At 34.5% G+C, this 23,139-nt stretch overlaps 1 protein-coding gene across 2 annotated transcripts; it reads right to left on the reverse strand.

Annotated features, from left to right (window-relative positions):
* Positions 1 to 13,580: 13,580 nt before the first annotated feature.
* On the reverse strand, positions 13,581 to 21,474 carry LOC11437949 (ABC transporter C family member 5). Of its 2 annotated transcripts, XM_024769612.2 has the most exons (12): positions 21,300 to 21,474; positions 18,897 to 21,142; positions 18,179 to 18,499; positions 18,014 to 18,100; positions 16,922 to 17,617; positions 16,615 to 16,779; positions 16,237 to 16,531; positions 15,637 to 15,851; positions 15,094 to 15,399; positions 14,678 to 14,741; positions 14,329 to 14,568; positions 13,581 to 14,214 (listed from the first exon to the last, which is right to left on the reverse strand). In XM_024769612.2, exons 2-12 carry the CDS (start codon positions 20,985 to 20,987, stop codon positions 14,102 to 14,104), a joined length of 4,593 nt encoding a protein of 1,530 aa, XP_024625380.2. In that variant the 5' UTR covers positions 20,988 to 21,142; positions 21,300 to 21,474; the 3' UTR covers positions 13,581 to 14,101. The 2 variants fall into 2 exon arrangements, with proteins under 2 accessions (XP_024625380.2, XP_039684057.1); XM_039828123.1 differs by lacking the exon at positions 21,300 to 21,474 and having other exon boundaries at positions 18,897 to 21,293.
* Positions 21,475 to 23,139: the final 1,665 nt, after the last annotated feature.

Genomic DNA, 23,139 nt, shown 5'->3' on the forward strand with positions numbered 1-23,139 from the left:
AAGTGAGTGTATAATGTTTTTTCCAAAAAAAAAAAGTGATTGTATAATGTTTTTGCATTATCTCAAAATAAAAGTTTTTGCATTACATCTAATTATATGTTGTCCTGTGGCACAAGCGATCTGTAGTTATATCATGAGTTGTTACAAGATTCCAGAAGGGTGCTGCACTAATATTGAAAGCATGTTATCTAAATTTTGGTGGGGTTCTAAGAGCAACAAAGGAAAATTCACTGGATGAGTTGGGATCGGTTAGGAAGAGCAAAAAGCAAAGGAGGACTTGGCTTCAGAGGCTTCAGTGATTTTAACAAGGCGCTTCTAGGGAAGCAATGTTGGCGACTCATGAACAACGAACACTCCCTCCTTTCTCGGGTGTTCAAGAGTATGTACTTTGCCAGATCATGTTTTTTGGATGCTCAAATTGACTACCAGCCCAGCTATGCTTGGCGCAGTTTGATGAATGCTAAATCTGTGATTGATCTCGGATGGAGATGGTCGATTGGTAATGGGCAACAAGTTAAAATCTGGAAAGACCCTTGGCTTCCTGAACTGTCGAGCTTCAAGGTGTGGAGCCCAGTCTGCAATTTAAATGAGGATGCTGTTGTAGCAGATTTAATTGATGTTGATTTGAAACAATGGAAAAAAGAACTTGTGCTGCATAGTTTCAATGCTTTCGAAGCCAACCAAATTCTCAACATTCCTATTTCATGGAGACTGCCCGAGGATAAGAAGGTTTGGAATTGGGAAAGGAATGGTCAATACTCCGTTCGATCAGCATACCATCTACTCAAGGAAGAGACATTACGAGGCACCCCTGAAGTATCAGTAACGTGTAACACCGGTATGTGGAAGGCCATTTGGAAAGTTAGAACTCCTCAAAGGGTCAGGAATTTCTTATGGAGAGCTGCTAAATGTATCTTACCAACTAGATGTAAGCTGGAGACAAAAGGAATTACTCTAGACACTAGCTGCCCGTTCTGCCATATCGACGAGGAATCCCAAGACCACCTCTTCATGCACTGTCAAGAAACTCAAAGGTTCTGGTTTACATCTCCGCTCGGATTACATGTTCCAACACAGGTTAACTTAACTCAATGGATGATGAAATGGTTATCTAATTCTAATGCCCAAGCTACTCAACTCTTTAGTCTATTTCTATGGACCATCTGGAAAATGCGGAATGACGCAGTGTTCAACAAGCGACCACTTAATGTGGTGTGTGCCGCCCAAAATGTCTCTATTATGGCTGATGAGTTTAACTTAGCTTGTAATCTGTTTTTTGAGTCTGATGAGATGCATGAAACCATAAATGTTGGGAGTGATACTTGGTTACCGGCGCAAGCGGGTTCTGTTAAGGTGAACATTGATGCTGGCTGTTTTAAAGATAACTACACTTGTTGGGGTTTAATCAGTAGGGACCATGAAGGTGTCGTACAAGTTGCAGCCACCAAGAGCGAGAGGATCACATGTTCCCCAAATATGGCTGAGGCGTTGGGATTGAGATGGTGCCTGCAATGGGTAAAGACTCAAAACCTCCAAAATGTGGTGATTGAGATGGATGCTGCTAATGTAGTCAATTGTATTATGGGGAAGATGAACTGTGTTGAAATTGATTTCATTATTGTTGACTGTTTAGACATTTTGGTTAGTTTATTAAATATAAGTGTTGTTGCTGTTAAAAGATGTAAGAACAAAGCTGCCCATGCTCTTGTAGGTGTAGCTAGAAGTAGAGCTGTCAAAACGGGCGGCCCGGCCCGTTTAGGCCCGGCCCGGCCGGGCCAAGGGCTTTTAAGGGCCGGGTTTGAATATGGGCTGCAAAAAATGAGCCCGAGCCCGGCCCTCTTCGGGCTCCCGGGCTAACGGGCCAGCCCTGGCCCGTATTTTTTCTTCCCTTTTCCATTCTTTTAAGTACAAAACATACATAAATATGCCGGGCTAACGGGCCAGCCCGGGCCCGTATCTGTATTTTTTTTTTCCTTCCCATTCTTTAAGGATTGAACATAATAACTTAAATATACACAAATAAATAGGCTAATAGTGAACAAATGATTGATCCAAGATAATAACAATTATCTATAGTAACATTAACACAAGTCACCAATTATCCAGAATGAAGATTCTAAATTCAAAATACTAATTATCCAAAATAAGTAATAACATAACAAAAGTTTTAATCCAAAAAGTCACTCCCAAAGTCACTTAATCTTCTTCAAGGTTCACAATATCCACAGTACTATTTGATGCTTGTCCACTTCCACGAGTTTCATCTTCTTGAACATCATTGTTGTCATCGTATAATTCTACAAATTACAAAATTTGATTGTTAAATATAGAGATTAAAAAATCACTTCAGTATTGATAATTAAAAATAAATCAATTACTGTGAGAATATCTTAGTATTGACTGTGTAACTGTGACAGAACCATAGGCTAGCCGGAACAATTCACAATATCTTAGTATCATAATAGTCAAACAGAATAATAGGAGTTAGGAGATACAGTACTGACTTCTTTGCACATGTCATCATCACACTATGCTGTTTAACTATACATTGCATTCCAGAACTTTGTAACAAGCTTTTATTGAAGGACATGAGTTTCAACTTACGTTAATATCAAACTAATTGCTACATAAACTTGATAAACTTAATGTAACAGTTAATATGCTTCAATTCAGGAACTATGCCATGAACTCCCCTGCTAAAAGACATGTTGCTTTTAATCTCTGTAATTGTTTGGTCTCAAGCAACATGTTGAGTCACTTGATAGGGGTGTACATCAATACATGGTAAATAAACTGAACTGATTTGAACCATATTAATGGTTCAGTACCTTAAAACCACTTCAGCCAGTTCTATTGACAATAATATAAACTATAAAACAATTGTAAAAATGATAGAACTATAAAAACCATACCTTCAAAACCATGTAACCAGCTACGTGCGCACAAGAGAGCCTGAACAGAATCATCTTTCATTGAACTTCTATACCTATTCACAACTCGGGCGCCAATACTAAACGCAGATTCTGATGCCACCGTTGTTATTGGAATACTCAATATATCGCAAGCCATCCTTGCAAGATTTGGACTTCTACGACTTCTTTCCTTCCAAAAAGCTAAGACATCAAATTCTTGAGATAGAGGCATCCGCAACTCATCTAAATAAGTATCAAGTTCTGATTTTCCGGTGCTGTTACTTGATTGGCTTTCATATTCTTCAAATTCCTACAAATCATCCAACCTAACCAAGTTACAAAATATTCATACAAACAAAAACAAATAATTAATAAAAGAATAAAATAAAGAAAGAATGTATGAACTTACATCATATGAAGATGATGTAATTCGAGTTCCTCCACCATAGCTAGGCTGGACTTGTGAAGAGCTTAGATTAGAAGGAATTCCATTCTTGATGTACTCGGAAAAAAGCTTCCCCAAAGTCATCTTAACTTTTTTCAACTTCTCCTCACTTGTGAGTGGGTCAAGTTTTTCATAAGCAAATTTCAAAAAGTTAAACTTTTTGGTTGGATCAAGAACAGCCCCAACTGCCAAAACAACATTATAGTCACTCCAATACTTATCAAATTTCACCTTCATATTTTCAGCCATTTTTTGAATTAAAAGATCTTCACTTGTCAAATAAGATCTTATGAGGCACTCAATCTTCCATATTTCACCAAAGTACAGATTTGATGTAGGATATGAAGAGCCAGATATCAAGTTTGTAATAGTGAAAAATGGCTTCAAAATCTCACACATTATTTCAGCCCTTCTCCACTCCTCACTTGTAGGACAACACTTAAAATTTGAATCCCGTAAACTTAAGCTATAAAATGCACGACGATAAACAAGCGCACTCTGTAGCATTATAAAAGTGGAATTCCATCGAGTAACACAATCTAATCTCAATCCTATGGTTGTATCAATATCACCAACAATTCTAACACATTCAGAAAAAAGTAGTGTTCGACTTTCTGTTACCCTCACATAAGCCACACTTTGCCTAATCTTATGCAAAGCATCACTAACTACCTTGAGTCCATCTTGAACAATGAGGTTCAAGATGTGAGCTGAGCATCTTATATGGAAAAATTCTCCATCAAGCAACAAACTATTTGATAAACCTAGATGCTCTTTCAAAAAGTTAGCCATACTGTTGTTTGCAGAAGCATTATCTAAAGTGATGGAAAAAATTTTCTTTTCAATGCCCCAATCATCTAACATTTCTAAAACCTTCAAAGCTAAATCTCGCCCACTATGTGGGGGTTCCATGTGAGCAAATGCTAAAATCTTACTTTCTAACTTCCAATTCACATTAACATAATGAGCAGTTAAAGAAATATAACCTTCATTGCTGCATGCCGTCCAACAATCAGAAGTCAAGCAAACTCTCCCTCGAATTTGAGCTAACTGTGATTTCAGCTTTTGTTTCTCATCACGATAAACATTCAAAATCTCTTTGGCTATTGTATTTCTACTAACGAAAACACAATCATCATTCAAAAACTTCTGGTATTCTCTAAACACCTTCCACTCAACCATATTAAATGGTGCACCATGTGTAATCATGATTCTAGCTAAAAATTCTCGATTAGCCATAGGGTCAAACTTTTTCTTTCTTAATTTTCCTTCAACATCAATCATCATTTCACCCACATCATGATTTTTTATAGTCTTGCTACAACTACGTACATGACGCTTTAAATGACTAGTTCCGCTTCCTGATTCACAAGTTAATAATTTGTGACACGCCTTGCATCTACATTTCTCTACTCCATCTACAATACCAACTTTCACAAGATATAGCCACACATCAGATGTTAGGGCTTTACCCTGGCTCTTGACCTTGCCCGTATCCTTGTCCTTAGCCTTAGCCTTGCCCTTACGCTTCTTATCCTTTGGATCAGAAGACACTTCTTGTGCATTTTGATCAATTAGTGCTACCGGTGGAATTTCCCGAGCTTGGCTCTCAATTTCCCCATCAACGCACATATTTTCATGACTTCCACTACTATCAATATCATTATCCCTCATATTTGAAGCACAAACAGATTGTAATTCCTGCAACATTATATGCCAAATTATAAGCCTAGAATAACGACTTCTAAACCAGAAATTCAATGACCTCAAACTCATTTCTACATTGATCAGATAAGTAGATAACACATCATGATTTTGGATTACATTCTTGGCAACTTCAATTTTGTTTACATTTGATTGATAACAAAGGTTAAAACACAACCAGACCAAACAACACAGGGTAATATAAGATCAGATCACTCACAATTTATTCACGGATGCAGGGTAATATTCACAATGACAAGTGCAGGATACACAATATCAACTCCTCGTACCGGAACCATGTTCATCTGCATTTTGTCATACTATGAATATATCATGAGATAACAAAAACATTATAGAATACAAACACTATTAGTGAAAATTAAAAGTTAAAATCTCAGGATGTCAAATGATCATAAATTCCCTCACCAAGATACCAAAATTCAACAGCAAAGTACCAATCCAAATAATTTTTTTCTATTAAATTTTTCAGAAGTAATAGATGGAGTTCCTGAAAAGGAATATGAAATGGGACTTTTATAGTTCTAATCAAATTTTTCAAATGATTCCATGAGGCAGAAATGAACCTCAATATGCTTGAGAAATTAAATTATTAATCGTTTCACTAACAAAAATATAAATTAGAGCTTCTTTGCAATCTTCCTTTAATTGCTAAAACTTCTAATATGTATGCTAACTATTGTACAGAAAAATGATAATAATGCTATTAATATCACAGCCAGTCAATCATTAAAGATTACATATAGAATAACTACTCTATATCAATTCATTAAATATGATTACATAAGTATATTATATTTCAGCAGCTATTAATGTTATACTTCAATTTACATACATTGTAATAACTTCATCGATGAAGATTAAGAAAAGAAATACATTGTAATTGTAACACGACACGATGTTGCTGTTACTTCAATTTTAGCCAAGTATATTATACTACACAGTTCACTTCAATAACAAAAGAAATACGAACTGAATTAGAAATGGAGCTGTTAAGCCTAAATTAGAAACAATAGCTGCTGAGCCTGAATTAGAAATTAAGAAAATGATGAGGATCGAAGAAACTGCAAAAAAAGAAGAAACAAAGAAACTAACAAAACCAATAAAACGAAGAAAGGAAGCAATCGAACCTCTGAGCTGTGAGTGTGAGATGTGAGTGAGCTTCTGAAGATGGTGAGCTTGTGCGACCTGAGGGCTGAGAGTGAAACGATACGATAGGGCTGAGAGTGAGACGAGAGGCTGAGACCTGATGGCTGGCGGCTGCGATGCGACCTGAGGGCTGAGAAGTGAGTTCTGAAGATGGTGAGCTTGTGCGACCTCCGACCTGACCTGAGGGCTGAGATTAGATAGAAATGGAGCGGCGCCGGCGGCCGTAAAAATGAGAGAGTGAGAGGAGAGTGGAGCGGCAAGGAGAGTGAGACTGAGAGGAGAGTGTTGAGCGGCGGCCGTATACGTATTGCACGTAAGAGAGAGTGAGTGAGAGAGAGGAGAGTTGTTGAGTGAATTAGAATTAGGGTTTGTACTTTGTTCTCTTTTCAATTCACTTGGGCCGGGCCGGGTCAAATCTCCAAATTGGGGCGGGCTGAGTCACACACACAACACAGACCACACAAAAAAAAAAAAAAAAACAGTTGTATTTTTTGCGGGCTTCCGGGCAGCCCGGAGCCCGGACGGGCTAGCCCTAACGGGCCAAGGGCTTTTACAGGCCGGGCTAAAAAGCCCTATTCAAATTTCGGGCTCCAATTATTCGGCCCAAGCCCTACATTTTATTCGGGCTTTCGGGCCGGCCCTTACGGCCCGGCCCATTTTGACAGCTCTAGCTAGAAGTGTAGGTACTAAGGAATGGATTGGGAATGTCCCTGATCCTGTCTCATCTATTGTAGTTTCTAAACTTCTTGATTGCAATGAATGAGATGGTTTCCAGTCAAAAAAAAAAAATTATATGTTGTCATAGGAATTAATTCAATTTATGTTAGAGATTGGACAAAGTTCTACACCTATCCGCATTGTCATATCGATTAATAAATATGTGAACTAATTTTATATTAACAAAGTATACAAATTAAATTCAAAAGGATAAATATAATTTATTATAATTTTAAATTTTAAAATATCTATAACTATAATTAATCATAATAAAATAATTTTAATTAAAATTAAAATTTCATAAAAATTATTGTTCATAGATGTCAACTTTTGTTTAAGGATAGTATAACTAAATGTGAAAAAAAAACCAACAACGTAATCAAATTTTCACGATAATAAAAGCATATAGACTAAACAGTAAACACTAGTGTTTAATATTTGATACTCTTTCAGCTCCAAAATAAATGTCACGTTTAAATATATATTTTGTTCCAACATAACTGTCAGTTTTCAATGCAATTTTAATTTCTTTTATTTTTTTTTCTATTGTACCTATAATTAATATTATTGCATCACTACCAATTTATCACTCTCTCACTTTGTATGTATTTATTAATGAATTAATCAAGACTCTTTTTAGTCTCACCTTATATAATTTTAGTTACACCTAAATTTATTTAAAATTTTACAATAATACCAACATCTCTCAATTTTGTGGGGATACGGGAACTTAGAATACGTAAACTGGGTTTTCTGGGTTTTAAATTGGATTGAAATTTTTATTTTAATTAAATGGTATATTAATAATTTTGGAGTGTAACTTAGATTATTTGAGGTGTGGGTAGTATCTGACATTGATCAAATACAACCATTTATTTTGGGATAGAGAGTAACACAAATAATGAGTTTGATTTGCAAATAAATAAGTTACTTGACATGACAACTTTTATTGTACATTTTTAATTAAAAAACTGATAATAAGACCAAACAATTATAAAATAAGAGACCGGATAAAAACATGAATTTTTTATACCTTATTAAATCATGGAACAACTTTCCAACTTATTTTTATTGTCGGAAACAACATTTTATTTTATGTATAAGCTATATAAAATATCAAAATACCTTTTTTTATTATTTTTACTCAAAAGTTAGTATCCTCGTCTCATCTCTCCATACTCTCCCTCCATGTTTTTTCAAGCCATATTGTTTGTATAATTCAGCTGGAATTCCATTCCATGTGTTTTCATGGAAGCAAAATTGGAGATAATAATAAAAAAAAAAAAAGGGAGAATGAAGAAGATGAGTGAACATATGTGAGATGGAAACATGAAGCAGGTTAATAAGGAAAAATGATTTTTAAATGTGGAGAAGTGGAGTGTCCAGGATTCGAATTCCGACTCATATATATAATATGTAATGTCCATACCGACTGAGCTAAGTCATAAGAAAGATGATTTTTAAACACCCAAAACTCAATATACATACACATGACAAAAAGAAATAAGTAGATTAAAATGATAAATATGATAAATTTGTAATGAGATGAGAAAATAGACGGAAAAAAAAAATAAGGTGAAGAACTAAATTGATGGTGTTTCAAAAAAAAAAACTAAATTGATGGTGAGGGTATAATTCAAGGAAGGAAGATGACAAATTTGGATGAATATGGTAGTGTAGTATTATTTGAAGAGATGAGAGGAATATGGGCAAATTGGCAAAGAAGTGATGGTGAGAGTTAAAGGAGATGAAAGCAACATATTTTATAGATGTTGGGATGGATGCAATATCAGATGATGAGCGTGGGAAAGTCGTTCTCTTCCTCTTTCACATTCGCATTATCAAAATGCGGTGATAATCATCATCATTAATTTCAACATTCTTATAATCTCTTAACAATATAAATTGAAGAAAAGAAAGTATCAATGCATTCCTAATTTGAAGTCGTAAATATAAACACAATTAGAAATGTTGTTTGGACACAAATTATGTCTTGAAATTTATTACGAGTTGTTTAAACCGCATGATAGAGATAGATGATTCATGTTGTACCGCAAGTATAACTCATATAACAAAAAACTATAGAAATATTTGACATGCTGCGACACATAATAAAATCCACTATTTTCTACTTTGTTATCGTGTTACGCCGCTAAATTTTTTGAAAAAATAATTATAGATGATTCACGTTCTGATTTCGACCAATTGAAAACTCAGAATCTTAACCAACATCTGCTTTTGATAATTGAAGCATCTAATCTAGATCAAATTATTTTCCTATCCTTCCCCCCACACACACACAAAAAGTAAAATAATTAGATAATAAAAATCATACAATGTAGTAACTGGATTTCACAGGATAAAAATGATGATTCTAGTTGAGAAAAGAAGCACCAAGAGAAAAATAAGAGCCAATAACAAAATTAATATGCAGAGACAATAACCAAGTTTATCTCCCCAACAAAATCTTTTGCTGTAAGTGGGAATTCCTTTATCAAACTTCAAATCTTCAAAATATATACTAACACCTGGGTCTCTCATCCTAACCTCACTATCATGCAACACAGAATTTGTGACACCTTGAACATTGTTGTTTACATAAATGTTGATGCAACAACAATCTTTTGACTCACCTTTGTTGTTGCTTCTATGGTGCAACCGCATTGTTGCACCCACATTCTTTCCATCCATGTTGATGTACTCAAATGAACCATCCTTGAATTTAGAGTCCATGGTAAGATACTGTAGTAATCACTGAAATGTGCCACAATCGATGTGCACTGAGAACTTATTCAAGTTTGGAGGGGCTTTTAATTTCACCTTTTTCAATGAGTTAGATTTGATCTAGAGGTTACCTCATGATGAAGGAAACTCAATGTTCTCCTAAGATTACTTGAAATACACTCAAGTGGAAAGTTGAATCAGCCTAAGTTATTAAAAATTAATTGGGCTATTTTTTAATGAGTTGTGTTATTTGAACAACCATTTCAATGATAACTTATAAGACAACCATTAATGTACAAAGAAAATGAAATAATGGTACAAAAACCAAAGCAATAAAGAGAGAAAGTAAAAACGTAATGTGAATATAAAACATAAAGTTATCACAAAGGTTGTTAAAAAATGGTTGTACAAATATCATTTCTCTTTTCTAACTCAGCCGGAACCAATTTGGATAGTAATTAATTGGGCTATTTGAATAAGAGAAGCATAGACAGCCTCTATGGTTGGATTTTTCAGTTAAATAAAAGAATTCTACAATAATTATTTCAAATAACAAAAGACTTTATGATTTATTTTTTTTGACAAAAACAAAAGACTTGATGATAAAAATTCTTGTCTTTTTTTTTTTGGATCAGTTGATATTTTGTGCTCCAAAATATTGGTAATTAAATAGTAGTTAGACATTAAGTACTGATCCAAAACTTTATTGTATATCAGATACATAGGTCTTTTGGTTCAATTTGACTATTTTTGAGTGAGAGTCACTTTTTTTTTTTTTTTTTTTTAAGGAAGTGAAAGTCACTTGAAACACAATAATTTGTTACATTTTTTTACGGGAAAAAACTTATGTGAGTTGGATTCCACTCAAAACCCAAAAAACACTGATGGGGTACTTAAGAGAATTTTTTTTTTGTCATATATTTAAATAAAAGTGATTTTGATATAAATAATTTGAAGATTATTTTTCGAGATATTTAAGAAAAACAAACACAATGGATGAAAGAAATATTGAAGTTCAGAAACTATGTACGGTAAAATATATTTTCATCTGTATGGTTTAAAAGCTGCTTCGACGGTTACATAATAGTTGGTTCAACTGTAAAAAAAATAGTTAGAAATATCAATACTTTTGTAGTAAATTTCATAGAGAGGGTAGTCTTTAATCTGCCTAACTTTTTTGTACAATGGTGGACTAGTCACCTCATTCCTTAGGATCTTTCCTCTTATATAGGAAGATGATTTTCTTTTCACATGTTATCCACTTTCTAACTCTCTTGTATTGATTTAGACATCTCTTGTCTTTTATATTTTAATGTTTTGATAAAAATAAAAAAAACATAGACACCATAAACTATGTTTTTCTTTCTCTACTGTAAAAAATGATTTTATTCAAAACTAATCGAAATAATTATTTATTTTTAACATAAAAACAATTTTTGAAAAAAGCTTACTACCTCTGACTTTAATTATAAACAAAAATAGGTTAAAGAAAATGTATCAATTTTTATTGACCTACTTTTATTTACAATTAAAGACCAGAGGGGGATACACGCAAACATAACTCAAACATCAAAAACAATTTTTTAAAAAATCTTAAACAAACGAGACCATAATTATGTACTCCCTCCGTTCCATAATAACTGAGCCTTTTGTAAAAAAATATTGTCATAAAATAACTGACCTATTTCTCTTTTCAATGCAATATTAATTACTTTTTTCTAATTATAATTCTAATTAATATTACTTTCATCACTCCCAATTCAATATATTATATTTTGAATTTATGATAATGGTAAATGAACAATACTTGACAGGAACATTTAAAACTATTTTTCTCTCTCATTCACTAATACTATATTTTTTTTAATAAGTGTGAAATGAGCAAAAGACTCAGTGTCAATTGAGAGGGATCGAGTAATATTAATTGTTCAATTTAGCATTAATAGTTGTAATATCAATTTTTTTAGTGAGTTGTTCAGAGAGAAGTCAAGTGCTGTAGATACATGGTCCTTAATTGTTCCGAAGGGTGGCATTTAAGACAAAAGCAATGTAAAAGTTCATTCCTCAATAAAAGAGGACAATGTAGAAATTTGGCAATTCAAACAAACAAAAGACACACAATGTGGTGTGGGACAGTTTGTGTACTCATGAAACACGACTAGATACATGTCACAACATTGCTTCTTCTCCTCCTTTTTTCCCTAGTTGATGTTTTAACATAAGAGGAAGGTTATGATAAATGATTGTCTTTATGTGTATGGAATGACTCAAGCTGACTTTTGAAACCCTGGTGTTACTGTTTCATTGTTTTTCTTGAGTTTTTGTGCTAGCAATGACTGTTATTGATTAAAAAAAAGTGATTCTTACTTATTTTTAAAAATTATATGCATTGTCAGAGATTTAACATAATAAAAATAACACATTTTTTTTAAAAAGATATTATCTCAAAAATAATTTTTATGAGAAACTATTGAAACTATTTTCTCATTTTAATCTTTTTTTGAAATTTTAGTATCCAAAAAAAATTTGTAGCAAAAAATAATAATACTTAAAATAACTTTTTAAGTTAAGTTGTTCAAACCAATTCCCACATAAAGCTTTCTTTAAAAAGTTGTTTGTTAAAAAAATTATAGCAAAAATATGAAACCCTATAAATATCATTTTTAAAAAACTATAGTTTACCTCTAAAAAAACAATATTTTATGCTCCTCCGTCTCTAGTTTTTTTTTTTTTTTAAGTTAAATTAACTCATCTAAATTGACACGAAAGAATCGAACATGAGACCTTAAAGAGGAACACACTCACAGGTCCCAAGCCAATACCACTAGGCCAACCCAAGTGGGTTCCCTCCATCCCTAGTTATAAGCATCCATTGAGAAAAAAATTTGTCCTAAATATAACATCTCTTTCAATTTTCTAGATGCATTAATTATTTTTTTCCAAACATAACCCTAGTTAATACTACTAATTTCTCTTGGAATATGAAAAAAGTCAAATTTGAATACACTACAAATAAGGACAATTTAGTATTATCCCCATACAAAATGAACATATTAATTACACTTTCACCTTTTCTTAATCTTTATGAAATTTGCAATGAGGGCTTAGATTAAAGGACGGAGGAAGTATAACAAACGAGCCCATACATGTATATTATGCGTCTGCGATTTACCTCACTCTATGTGCGTAGGTACTCTAAAGCAAGCACATTAGTTACTCCACCAATTGCAGTAAAAAGAAAAAAATTTACTCCACCAATTAAAACTTTTAATTGATTGCATAATGATTTTCTAAGACTTTCTTTTACATAGTGGATTGTTAGTAAGGTAAGACACATTTAGGGTGGAGAAGTGTCTCATATAGTATATGCGTAATGAATACTTAAAGATGGTATGCAACTTGAACAACCGACAACGTTCATAGTAAGTAGAAGTTCACAGTATTACTCCTTACAATTAAGAAGATGGCTCAATCAAAACTGATTCGTCAAAAAACAAATACTATTAGTTAGATCATTGTCTTGGTTTTACCAACATTGAGGACAATGAACTTCTACTTAAAGGTGAAGACGTTGATCTTCTTCGAAATTATGGGTGATTTTCAAGCATCAATTAGCGGTGTATCATACGCAACACTTTCTCACAATTTACCCCAGATGAATCCTACCCTTTCTTGGACCCTACCACTGGGTGTTTTATAGCACTGTCTGCATTACTAGATCCTGCCATACATCCTTATGAGTATGGCCAACAATTAGTATGCATTTTTTTGGGTAGATCAATGAGCCTTTATCACTATTCCATCCATCTCAACCACAAAAACAATCCAAATAAGGAAAATTTTGTTGCATTATAATGCAAGGGATACTACACTACAGAATGAAGATATTGTAAACAGTTAATTACACTTGATAAAAAATAGAAAATTAAATAACTCTGCAGAGAATATAAGATAACCAAATCTAATTTTCCTTTGGGGGTGGGGATATGAGATAGAAATGACTTAATTCTGAACTTTCTCTACAAGTTATGGAATACAAAGGAAAGTTTAAACTCTACCCTTTTCTAACTAAGCAAAAATCTAGTTCCTCAGTCTACAAACTACTTTATTGCACATCATTGAAACCAATTCAGATGCCTATACTTGCTTTCCTGTAATCACAGATGTCTTATTGAGTTACGAAGCATGCTAACCATGCCCGAATTCCTCAAATGTGTTAAAAAGGGAAAAATCAAAACTAATTCTCTCCCACTAGAGTTCTTGAATCACATCCGCTTCTTTTTATTCTTTTTCTATTTTGGTCTATGCATGCGCCAAATGCATCAGTAGCAATAGCATGCAAGGGAGGCATCATCCACGACTGTTTCGACTTCTGAATTGTCTTCATGCTCTGGCCACTGCCCACAATTATGTTTCTAAGCATTGATCTGATCTAAAATTCTGGTATACCACTCGACCGTGAGGAATACTCAGTCACCAACTTTAGAAACATGGATGACCTGTCCTCTAATAGTCGTAACGGAGTGTCAAACTCGGCAACTCGACCTGCAAAGGCATTGTAGGGTTATCTTCATAAGCATAAATTATTGAACCATAATGCAAATCCAATGGACAAAAAAGACAAACAGAAGAATAAAATATGACTGTTACGATACACACCATCACTGAGCACCAGAACTTGATCGCTGTCAATGACAGTAGGAATACGATGTGCAATGGTAAGCACAGTGCAGTCTTTGAACTCTGTTCGGATAATCTTCTGGATAAGATTATCAGTGGCTGTGTCAACGGATGCTGTTGCTTCATCAAGTACAAGTATTTTTGACTGCTTCAGTAGAGCTCGGCCAAGAGAAACAAGTTGTCGCTGTCCTACACTCCAATTGTCTCCATTTTCTATAACTGCAGATTTCAAAGCGTTAAGATAAGTACTTGTGAATCCAAACACTTTTCCTTTTACGGGGTGGGGAAGGAACATGTGTATTTTGCAAAAATCTGCATGGCTACCTACCTGGTGTATCGAGTTTTTGTCCTTTCTCACGGATGATCTCTCCAAGTTGAGACTTATCTAGCGCCTGTGGAAAATTAAAACCCACAATTACAGAGCAGATGTGCATAGTCTTCTACTCAAATAGCCATAATTTTCAAAATGAATTGTTGGTCTATTTTCATGTTATGAGCTCTTGCCTAGTAAAAAGTATTGCAGACTTTTCTTTATATTGGCTTCATGTCCTTTCTTTCTCCCCTTTTTATACATTTTTGTTTATGTTTGTTTTTACTGTTCAGATGTCTTGACCACTTTCTTAATCCTCCCTTAATAACAATACTTCCATTTCAATTAAAAACAATAACTACTTTGGCTAATACAGTGTTATAAGGATGCAAAACCTCTTCTTTCAAACATGCATATACATACGAAATACTAACCTCCCAAATATCTTTATCTGAGTGCTCCTCAAGGGGATCAAGATTTCCTCGAATGGTCCCTTCAAATAAGGTTGGATCCTGTGGTATGATACTGAGATGACTTCGGAGGTCATGCAGACCAATCTCAAAAATATTAATGTTGTCTATGTGGATACTTCCGTCTGCTGGTTCAATCAATCGAAATAATGCTTGAATCAAAGTAGATTTGCCACTGCCAGTGCGTCCAACTATTCCTATATTCTTCCCACCAGGAAATGTGCATGATACTCCATGAAGCACCAAAGGAAGATTTTCTTTGTAACGGACCTTAAGGAGAAACAGGGTTAGGTAATAAAATGGAGGTGGGGTATCATTAAAAATAAACAATTGCAGTAATCATAGTTATGATATTGTAATAAATGTAGCATGGTTAACAGCTTGAATTAGATACAACTAAAAAGTAAATGTCAAGTCAAGCAACAATGTGACAAACTATTCCACCTCTCAAATGAAGACTTCAAAAAAAAAAATGCAGAACATATAAATATGGAGTTATATTGGTACCTTCAAATCAAATATTTCAATTGTCCCATTTGCAGGCCATGAGGATGGAGGGCGGGAATCTTCAATCATTGCAGGTGCTTCACTTGGAATTTGGCTGTACTGATAAATTCTTTCAATAGATATAATTTTGTTTTCAAGTTTGCAAAAGCTAAGTATCCAACGGGATAAACGTGCATTTAAATTCAGACCATATGTCACAGCAAGTCCAGCCATGCCTATGTAGAAAAAGTAATAGTAATAAGCAACAGAATAATGTCTTACTATTATATTCTGCATCATTTGCAACCATTAATTGTGGAAAAAGGAAAGAAAAAAAAAACAAAGGTAGCTTTAGTTATGCAAGTTAGAACTAACAGAACAAAACACGAGTTCTGTCCATGTTTGGTGTGTGTTAATAGTGGAACAAAAGAAGGCAATGTAAAAAAGTGGTATGGTTAGTCCACTGAAAAGGGAGAACAAAATAAAACAGGCTATTCTGTTCCGTTCTGTTTGTGCCAAACAATACCTAATTTCTAATAATACTACATAAATCCTTCGGGATTAGACATATCACTTGCAAGAGTAAGTAGAGGAAACGAGTTATTAGAACCAAGTACTTACTGGGGTCAATACTTCCACGGGGAAAGCTTACAAGCAATACCATGCAGAAAGCAAATACAAAAGTTGACAATAACTCCATACGCAGGCAGAGCCACTCAATAGCAGCAAGACTGCAGAAGAATGGCCGTGCAAAACAATCAAGTAGATAGAGGTTCCGCTTCATGAACCTTTTTTCTTGTCCGAAACCCCTGATGGTGGATGCTCCAGCAATTGATTCACCAAAAAGATTTATAATTGGTGATTTCTGAATGCTTACAATACGTACCAGTTCCCTTGATGAAGCCATATAGTATTTCTGCAACAGAATTCATTATTGTTAGAACAATTCACAAAGCAGTTTGAAAGATTTGATGCTGGAATATGAATATCTCTAATTACCTGCATCCACAAACAAGCAATGGCCATTGGGATGACTAAGAGCAAAACTTGCCATGTTACTTCTGTCATTACACCAACAATACCAATAAGCTGTATCGTTGTTGCAGCAAACCCACCAAGTCTAAAAGGGATGTCAAGATCCACAACACTTTGATCAACTGAAACCTGGACGGATACAGATGACAAGTTATTATGGTCTCAAACCATATACAGCGAGAAATGAGTAAAAGAAATACAAATAGAATACCCAGTTTACACCATATACAGGGAGAAAAAGGTAAAAGAAATTAAAAAGTAAATAAAGTACCCGGTTCAAAATCCTTCCAGCTGGTGTAGAATCAAAGAAATACATAGGTGCACTGAAAACACATCGAAGCATCTTCAAAAATAGTTTTTGTGCAGCTGCGAGACCAAATGTAGCGACTAGAACAGCCCTTACAAATATAAACAATGAACTTCCGAAAGCAAGGGCCATGTAAACAAGAAGAAGAATCATGGGTTTTACTTTGGGCTGGTCTCCTTCTGTTTGAGGGTTAGCCCACGCCATCCACCAATTACTAGCAATCTGAAGGAACTGAAATAACGCTTGTGCGATGATAATGAGTGGAATCAATAAACCTTTATATGCCGCTGCCATGTATGAAAGGTACACCTTCATGCTGACTCTGCCTCTAACCCTCTCTTCTTCCTGAACAAGCTGTTTTTTCCTCGATCTTTTTGCTTTCTTCTTCTCTTTATTTGCTTTTGGATCTGAAGCTGATGGTCCATCTTGCATTTCCTTTGTCAAACTGTCAATATCGTTCGCAGAACAAATGGATTTCTTACTGGTCATAACAGATGCCTCCAATGATAAGTTTTCATCTGAATCTTCTGAGGAGTGACTAGGGATATCCATTGCCTCTATGGCTTCATGGTGAGCTGAAACTAGAGCTTTAAAATCTGTTCCTGCTTGTAACAGATCATCATACTTTCCGGCTTGTATGATGCACCCTTCCCTGAGAACCTTCAAAAATGGAAAGATAAACATAGAAAGAATCACCTTCACTTCATATGAACTGCATGATCACATCCCTAAATTATTTTCGAAATCAAAACTTTAAATCAACCAAAAACTCCATATAGCATTATATATTTTTCCAAGGATTCTTTAAAAAGAAAGAAGTAAGAATGTAAACAGGGTATGGGATGAACTTGAATTTGAAACATCACATTGAAATAAGCGAGGACATCTGAAACCCTGGAGCATGCATCATGCATGGAATGAATGAATGATTCTCAAATGTGAAATGAAAGTAACCATTAACTTTGCCTCTAATTATGTAAAATGAAGTTCAACCATTAACTTTGCCTCTAACTATATAAATGCATGGATGTAAAAGAAAAAACCACATAGCCATACCAGTATCAAATCAGCAGCAGGAAGAAATTCAACTTGATGGGTCACAAAAATGACTGTTTTATTTGCAAGTGCTGTCAGTATATACTCCTGCAGTTCCATATAACAAATTAAGTGAATACAATTCAGTTAAACAGTAACATCAACTCCATGCTAAGGAAAACTAACCCTAAACAACTCTGATCCAGTGTGTGCGTCAACTGCACTGAAGGGGTCGTCGAGGAGATAGATATCAGCATCTTGGTAGAGTGCACGAGCAAGCTGTACCCGCTGCTTCTGACCCCCACTCAGGTTTATACCTCTATCACCAATAATTGTCTGATCTCCATGTGAGAAAAGTTCTAGATCCTTTTTCAGTGAACAGGCATGAATAACATTCTTGTACTTTGGTTTGTCCTTTGGGCTTCCAAAGAGGATGTTTTCTTCTATAGTTCCTGATTGTATCCATGCTGATTGGGAGACATATGCAGCAGAGCCACACACACTGACCTGCAAAATTATCCAATGTATCTTTCAAAACTGTTTCAAAACAAAAGATTGAGGGTCTATTTGGATAAACAGCTCAATTAAGCATTTATAGCATAAATGTTTATCAAGTAAGTGTTTATGTATAAGTTATTTTTGTAGCAAAAGATTAAATAGAGTCAAACTGTTTCATATAAGCATTAAGTTGTTTTCATAAGCTATTCTGGAGAGTTTATGGAAATAAGCTGAAAATAGCTTCCAGACATGTCACAGTATTTTCATATGCTTTCCCAAACAGTGTTACAAGTACTAATACTAGTAGATAACTTCAACTAAGTCAATCCAAACAGCCCCTATAATGCAAATAAACATACAGAAAAATAATATAGAAGGAATTAAAAGCTTAAGTACACAAACATACTTCACCAGAAAGCTTAGGAATCTCTCCGAGGATGCAAGAAAGGAAACTTGATTTCCCTGAACCAACTGTACCACAAACAGCCACACGCATCCCTTTTTCAACTTTCATATTTATCTCTGAAAGAGTAGGCCTGGAAGATGAAGGGTCCCAAGAGAATTCACTATCCTTAATTTCTATAGCAATGTTAGAAACACCTTGTGGCAAGACAGTAGTTGCATCTTCCTGCAATTCTTCCTCCAGCAGGAAACAAGATAGTCGATCAAGAGAAACTTTTGTCTGAGCCATTGTAGATACCAAGTCTGGAAAATTCCTCAACGGTTCTTGGAGGATCCTGAAAGTAGCTAGAGCTGAAAGTACACCACCTGCAGTCAGCTTACCGCCCAATAATATGGAAGTAGCAAAAGTGACGGCTGAAACAAATATAGGTGAGCTCCAGAACATGAAAGTTATGAAAGCCTGGGAGTATAGGGCTTTCTTAAGCCACTTGAACTCTACTCCACGCATTTCCTCCAATTTTATTCGATATCTGTCCTCCCAAGCCTGCAGCTTGAGAATCCTCATGTTCCTTAGGCACTCGGATGTTTTTCTCATCCTTTCATCCTTAGCAGCCATTAATTTGTCTTGATAATCTTCTTGGATCCGAGCCACGGGGATAGTGATTACGATGGAAATGATTGTAGCAACAAGTGTCGCAACAGCTGCAATTCCAACATTCTTATACAAAATTGCAAGGGCTAGAACAATCTGCAGAGGAAGCATCCACATGTCATGAAGATACCAAGCGTAGTCCCCTACCCTCTGAACATCAATAGCCATGTAGTTAACAATCTCACCACTTGTGTGACTTTGCCTGGCCAAACTCGATAACCTAAGCCCCTTTTGGTATACCATTGCAGTTAAAGCAGACCTAACATGCATCCCCATGATGTCAACTCCTAGATACCATTGTCTCGTTGTGAAGGTCTCCACAAGCTTCGCAACAAAGAATACCCCTGCAAGGACATACCCCTCATGAGGGAAAGTCTCTATACCACTCAAGTAATCAACAAAGTAACTTATCATGTATGGACCTACATATGAGACAAGAGTAGTGACACCAGCAAAAATGGCATTAATAGCTGCCTCCTTCCAGAATGATTTGAGAAGTGTCCAAGCTAATGAAGGCTGAGTCGGTGATTTTTCAGCCTTCAATTTCTCCCAATTAGAATTCAAAATCTTAAAATTTGTTTTGGCTCGATCTTTAGGCGCAACAAGGGGAATGTCCTTAAGCTCAAGCGGTCTCTTTGCACCAATGGAAAGAATTGAGTTAAGCCAAGACAGAGTTGCCAAGCTAAAAAGTCCAGCATCACTATAAGGAGTAACCTTGAGGCAACCTGGTTCTTCGTCGTCATCTTCATCAAGAAGTAATGGCTGTTGATTCTCAGCGTTCCTACAAACTTGAATACCAGAAACACCCCTAATTGCTACAATACAAAGGAATGCAAGAGCAGGGGTAGCAGCGAAATTCGCCAAAACATGAGAATGCATATGCCTGGAACCTTCCACCCAAAACCCTCTTCCATCAACATACAAACCACACAAGCAAACAACAAACACCACAAACCAAGAAACTCTCAGCAAAATTGGAAACTTCTGAGACCCCTTGTACTTGCAACGCAAAGCAGTGAAGCTCAAAACAATCCAAACCAAACACTGCACAACCGGCAAAGACAGAAGAGACAAATCCACAACCACAAAATTCTCCTCCTTAATCAAAGCAAAACCATCAAACCCCAAAACCAAAACTTGCACCAACAAGACATACAAACAAGAAAACACCGACAGCTTGAACCATGTCCCAATTCTAACATCAAAAGTTTCTCCATTGCCAACAACAACAACAACATTATTATCATTATCCTTAATAAACCAAACTCTTCCACCAACACAGAAAAAAAACTCCCTCAATAGAAACAAAACAAGAACAGCCAAATTAGTACATATTGCAACAAGCTCCAAAACAGGCAATCCAAGGATCTTACTGAAAAGGGTATTCCACAATGACCCTTTTGAAGAATACAACGTTGTAGGCAAGATTTCATTGAGAGCCATGAGGAAAAAGATGATTTATGAGAAGAATATTGAGTCGGTGTGAATAAGAAGATGAAGAAGTGAAAGAGAGTAGTAACGAAAAGCAAAAGCAAGTGATGTCATCAAAAGCAGGTACTAAGAATGAAGAACATTTTTGCACCATGTGGAGTTAGATTCTGTGTGACACATTGCACGTTGAAACAAAAGAGGTTTAATTCATCAGCATCAAACACGAAACACGAAGAACAGAAAGAAAAAAATAAGAGTTTGCAGCTACAAAGAGACAAAAAGGGTATGATTATTAAGGAATCAAAATTAAAATTCTATACAAACCTGAATTTTTGCTCTTAGATCATGTGAAGATTCTTCACAAAGTTTATACCTTTCGACACCAAATAGAACAACAAAAGGATGATGGTGACTCCAATTGTGTAGGGTAGGTATGGAATGGAATTAACAACCCTTTATATGGAGGTATGTATAAAATATATTAATTAATTAATTGATATTAATGTAATAAGATTTTCAATTCAATTGTGATTGCAGTCAAATCATGAGAAATCAAAACCTTCATGTTCTAACCTAGAAATTACAATGTAGAGAGTGTGCGTTAGTAACTACTTACTATTCAATTGGGTTTTAACAAAGTTTTATACCACGTAAGTAAAACATGTTGAATGTGTTGAGAGACAAATGTTTTTTTATATTTTAAATTTAAAATAAGATATCAATATGATTTATCATTTATATTTTTCTGTACAATAATTTTAAAAATTTAAATATATATTTTAGAAGTTTTTAGTTGGTAAAAAATATATCATGAAAAAAATCATTTAACTTTAAGTTAATGGAAGATAAACCATAAAACGACGATTCAGGTTCCCTTTATCCTTTAAGAGAATAATTTATAGACCATTGTTTGTGAGAGAGAGAGAGAGAACAATTGGAGAATTTGTTTTTTTCATTTGTTAAAGTTTTACACACACAGAATATTACATATCGATGCATGTATGTATACCTTTTAGCATAATGTTTATTACAAAGCATGTTTGTTCCATGTGTGACTATATGCCTGATGAGATCATGATATGGTAGATCTGATTATGGTCCATAATAAATAAATAAAATTAGATTAGATTAGATTATAAGTGGACTTGTCTATTATTTAATGTTTTATCAAAGTGTGAGCTTGCATCTAGTATAATTTTCGTGAAAAGGAAAGGGTGTTTTGTTTGTTTACACTTTACAGCGTGTCTTTGCATAGGCACGTAAGTATAGTGGTAGTGAGTGGGAGATGAATCAGATCATGAATGAGGATTGTGAATGTGATACCATTTTGCTATAACTATAATTACATGCTTTTTCTTTTTAGGATTTGAGACTTTCACAAGCATGTTTGTGAAAATGGAGCATCTACAATTACATCTCATCAAAATAATGCAACGTGTGGTAAGATAAAGAAGGTTAGTTAAAGTTTATAAAAAATAATAAGTAAGTTACTTAATAAAAATATAAACAAACAAACGTGGCAATGAGATGCCAAAGTTAAGATTCTTTTTTATCGATGAAAATTAAACTACAACACTCAAACATCATGACGGAGTGGTATGTATCAAAATTAAGATTAAGACATGAGAGTAATTTTTATTGAACGGTCAACTTTTTTTAGGAAATATTTTTTTATGAATCGACTACCCCACTTTATCTTATACTTTGGCTGTTTCTAATTATGTACATGATACAAAGATAAATGAAAAGCACACGAAAAAGATTGAAACCACTAGTTTACATAGAAAAGTTTTGGAGTTACGAGCATAGATATAGATATATATTAATTAATTGTAGGTGGAATTATAGTTCGTAGCTTCACGGAGGAATATGTTATATGTGGTTGTTAAGTCTTTATTGACTTTTACGAGGATTTGATTTAGTTGACGTATATCATATGGACCCTTGTTATATTTGAAGTAGAAATAGTCATAACACATGCAAGAGAATAGAGGATAGATTAATTTTGCGTTTAATTATAAAAAATATATTTAGATATCAAAAGTGTGTCTTTGTATCAATTCTTGAAGCATAAATTTTTTTTCAAAAATGTAAAGACTTTACGTGTATCCACATCGAAACCAATTCTTACATTCAACCTTTGAGTATTAGAACAAAAAAACTA

This window comes from Medicago truncatula, chromosome 7 (genome assembly GCF_003473485.1).
Source record: "Medicago truncatula cultivar Jemalong A17 chromosome 7, MtrunA17r5.0-ANR, whole genome shotgun sequence".
Classification (NCBI taxonomy): Eukaryota; Viridiplantae; Streptophyta; class Magnoliopsida; order Fabales; family Fabaceae; genus Medicago; species Medicago truncatula.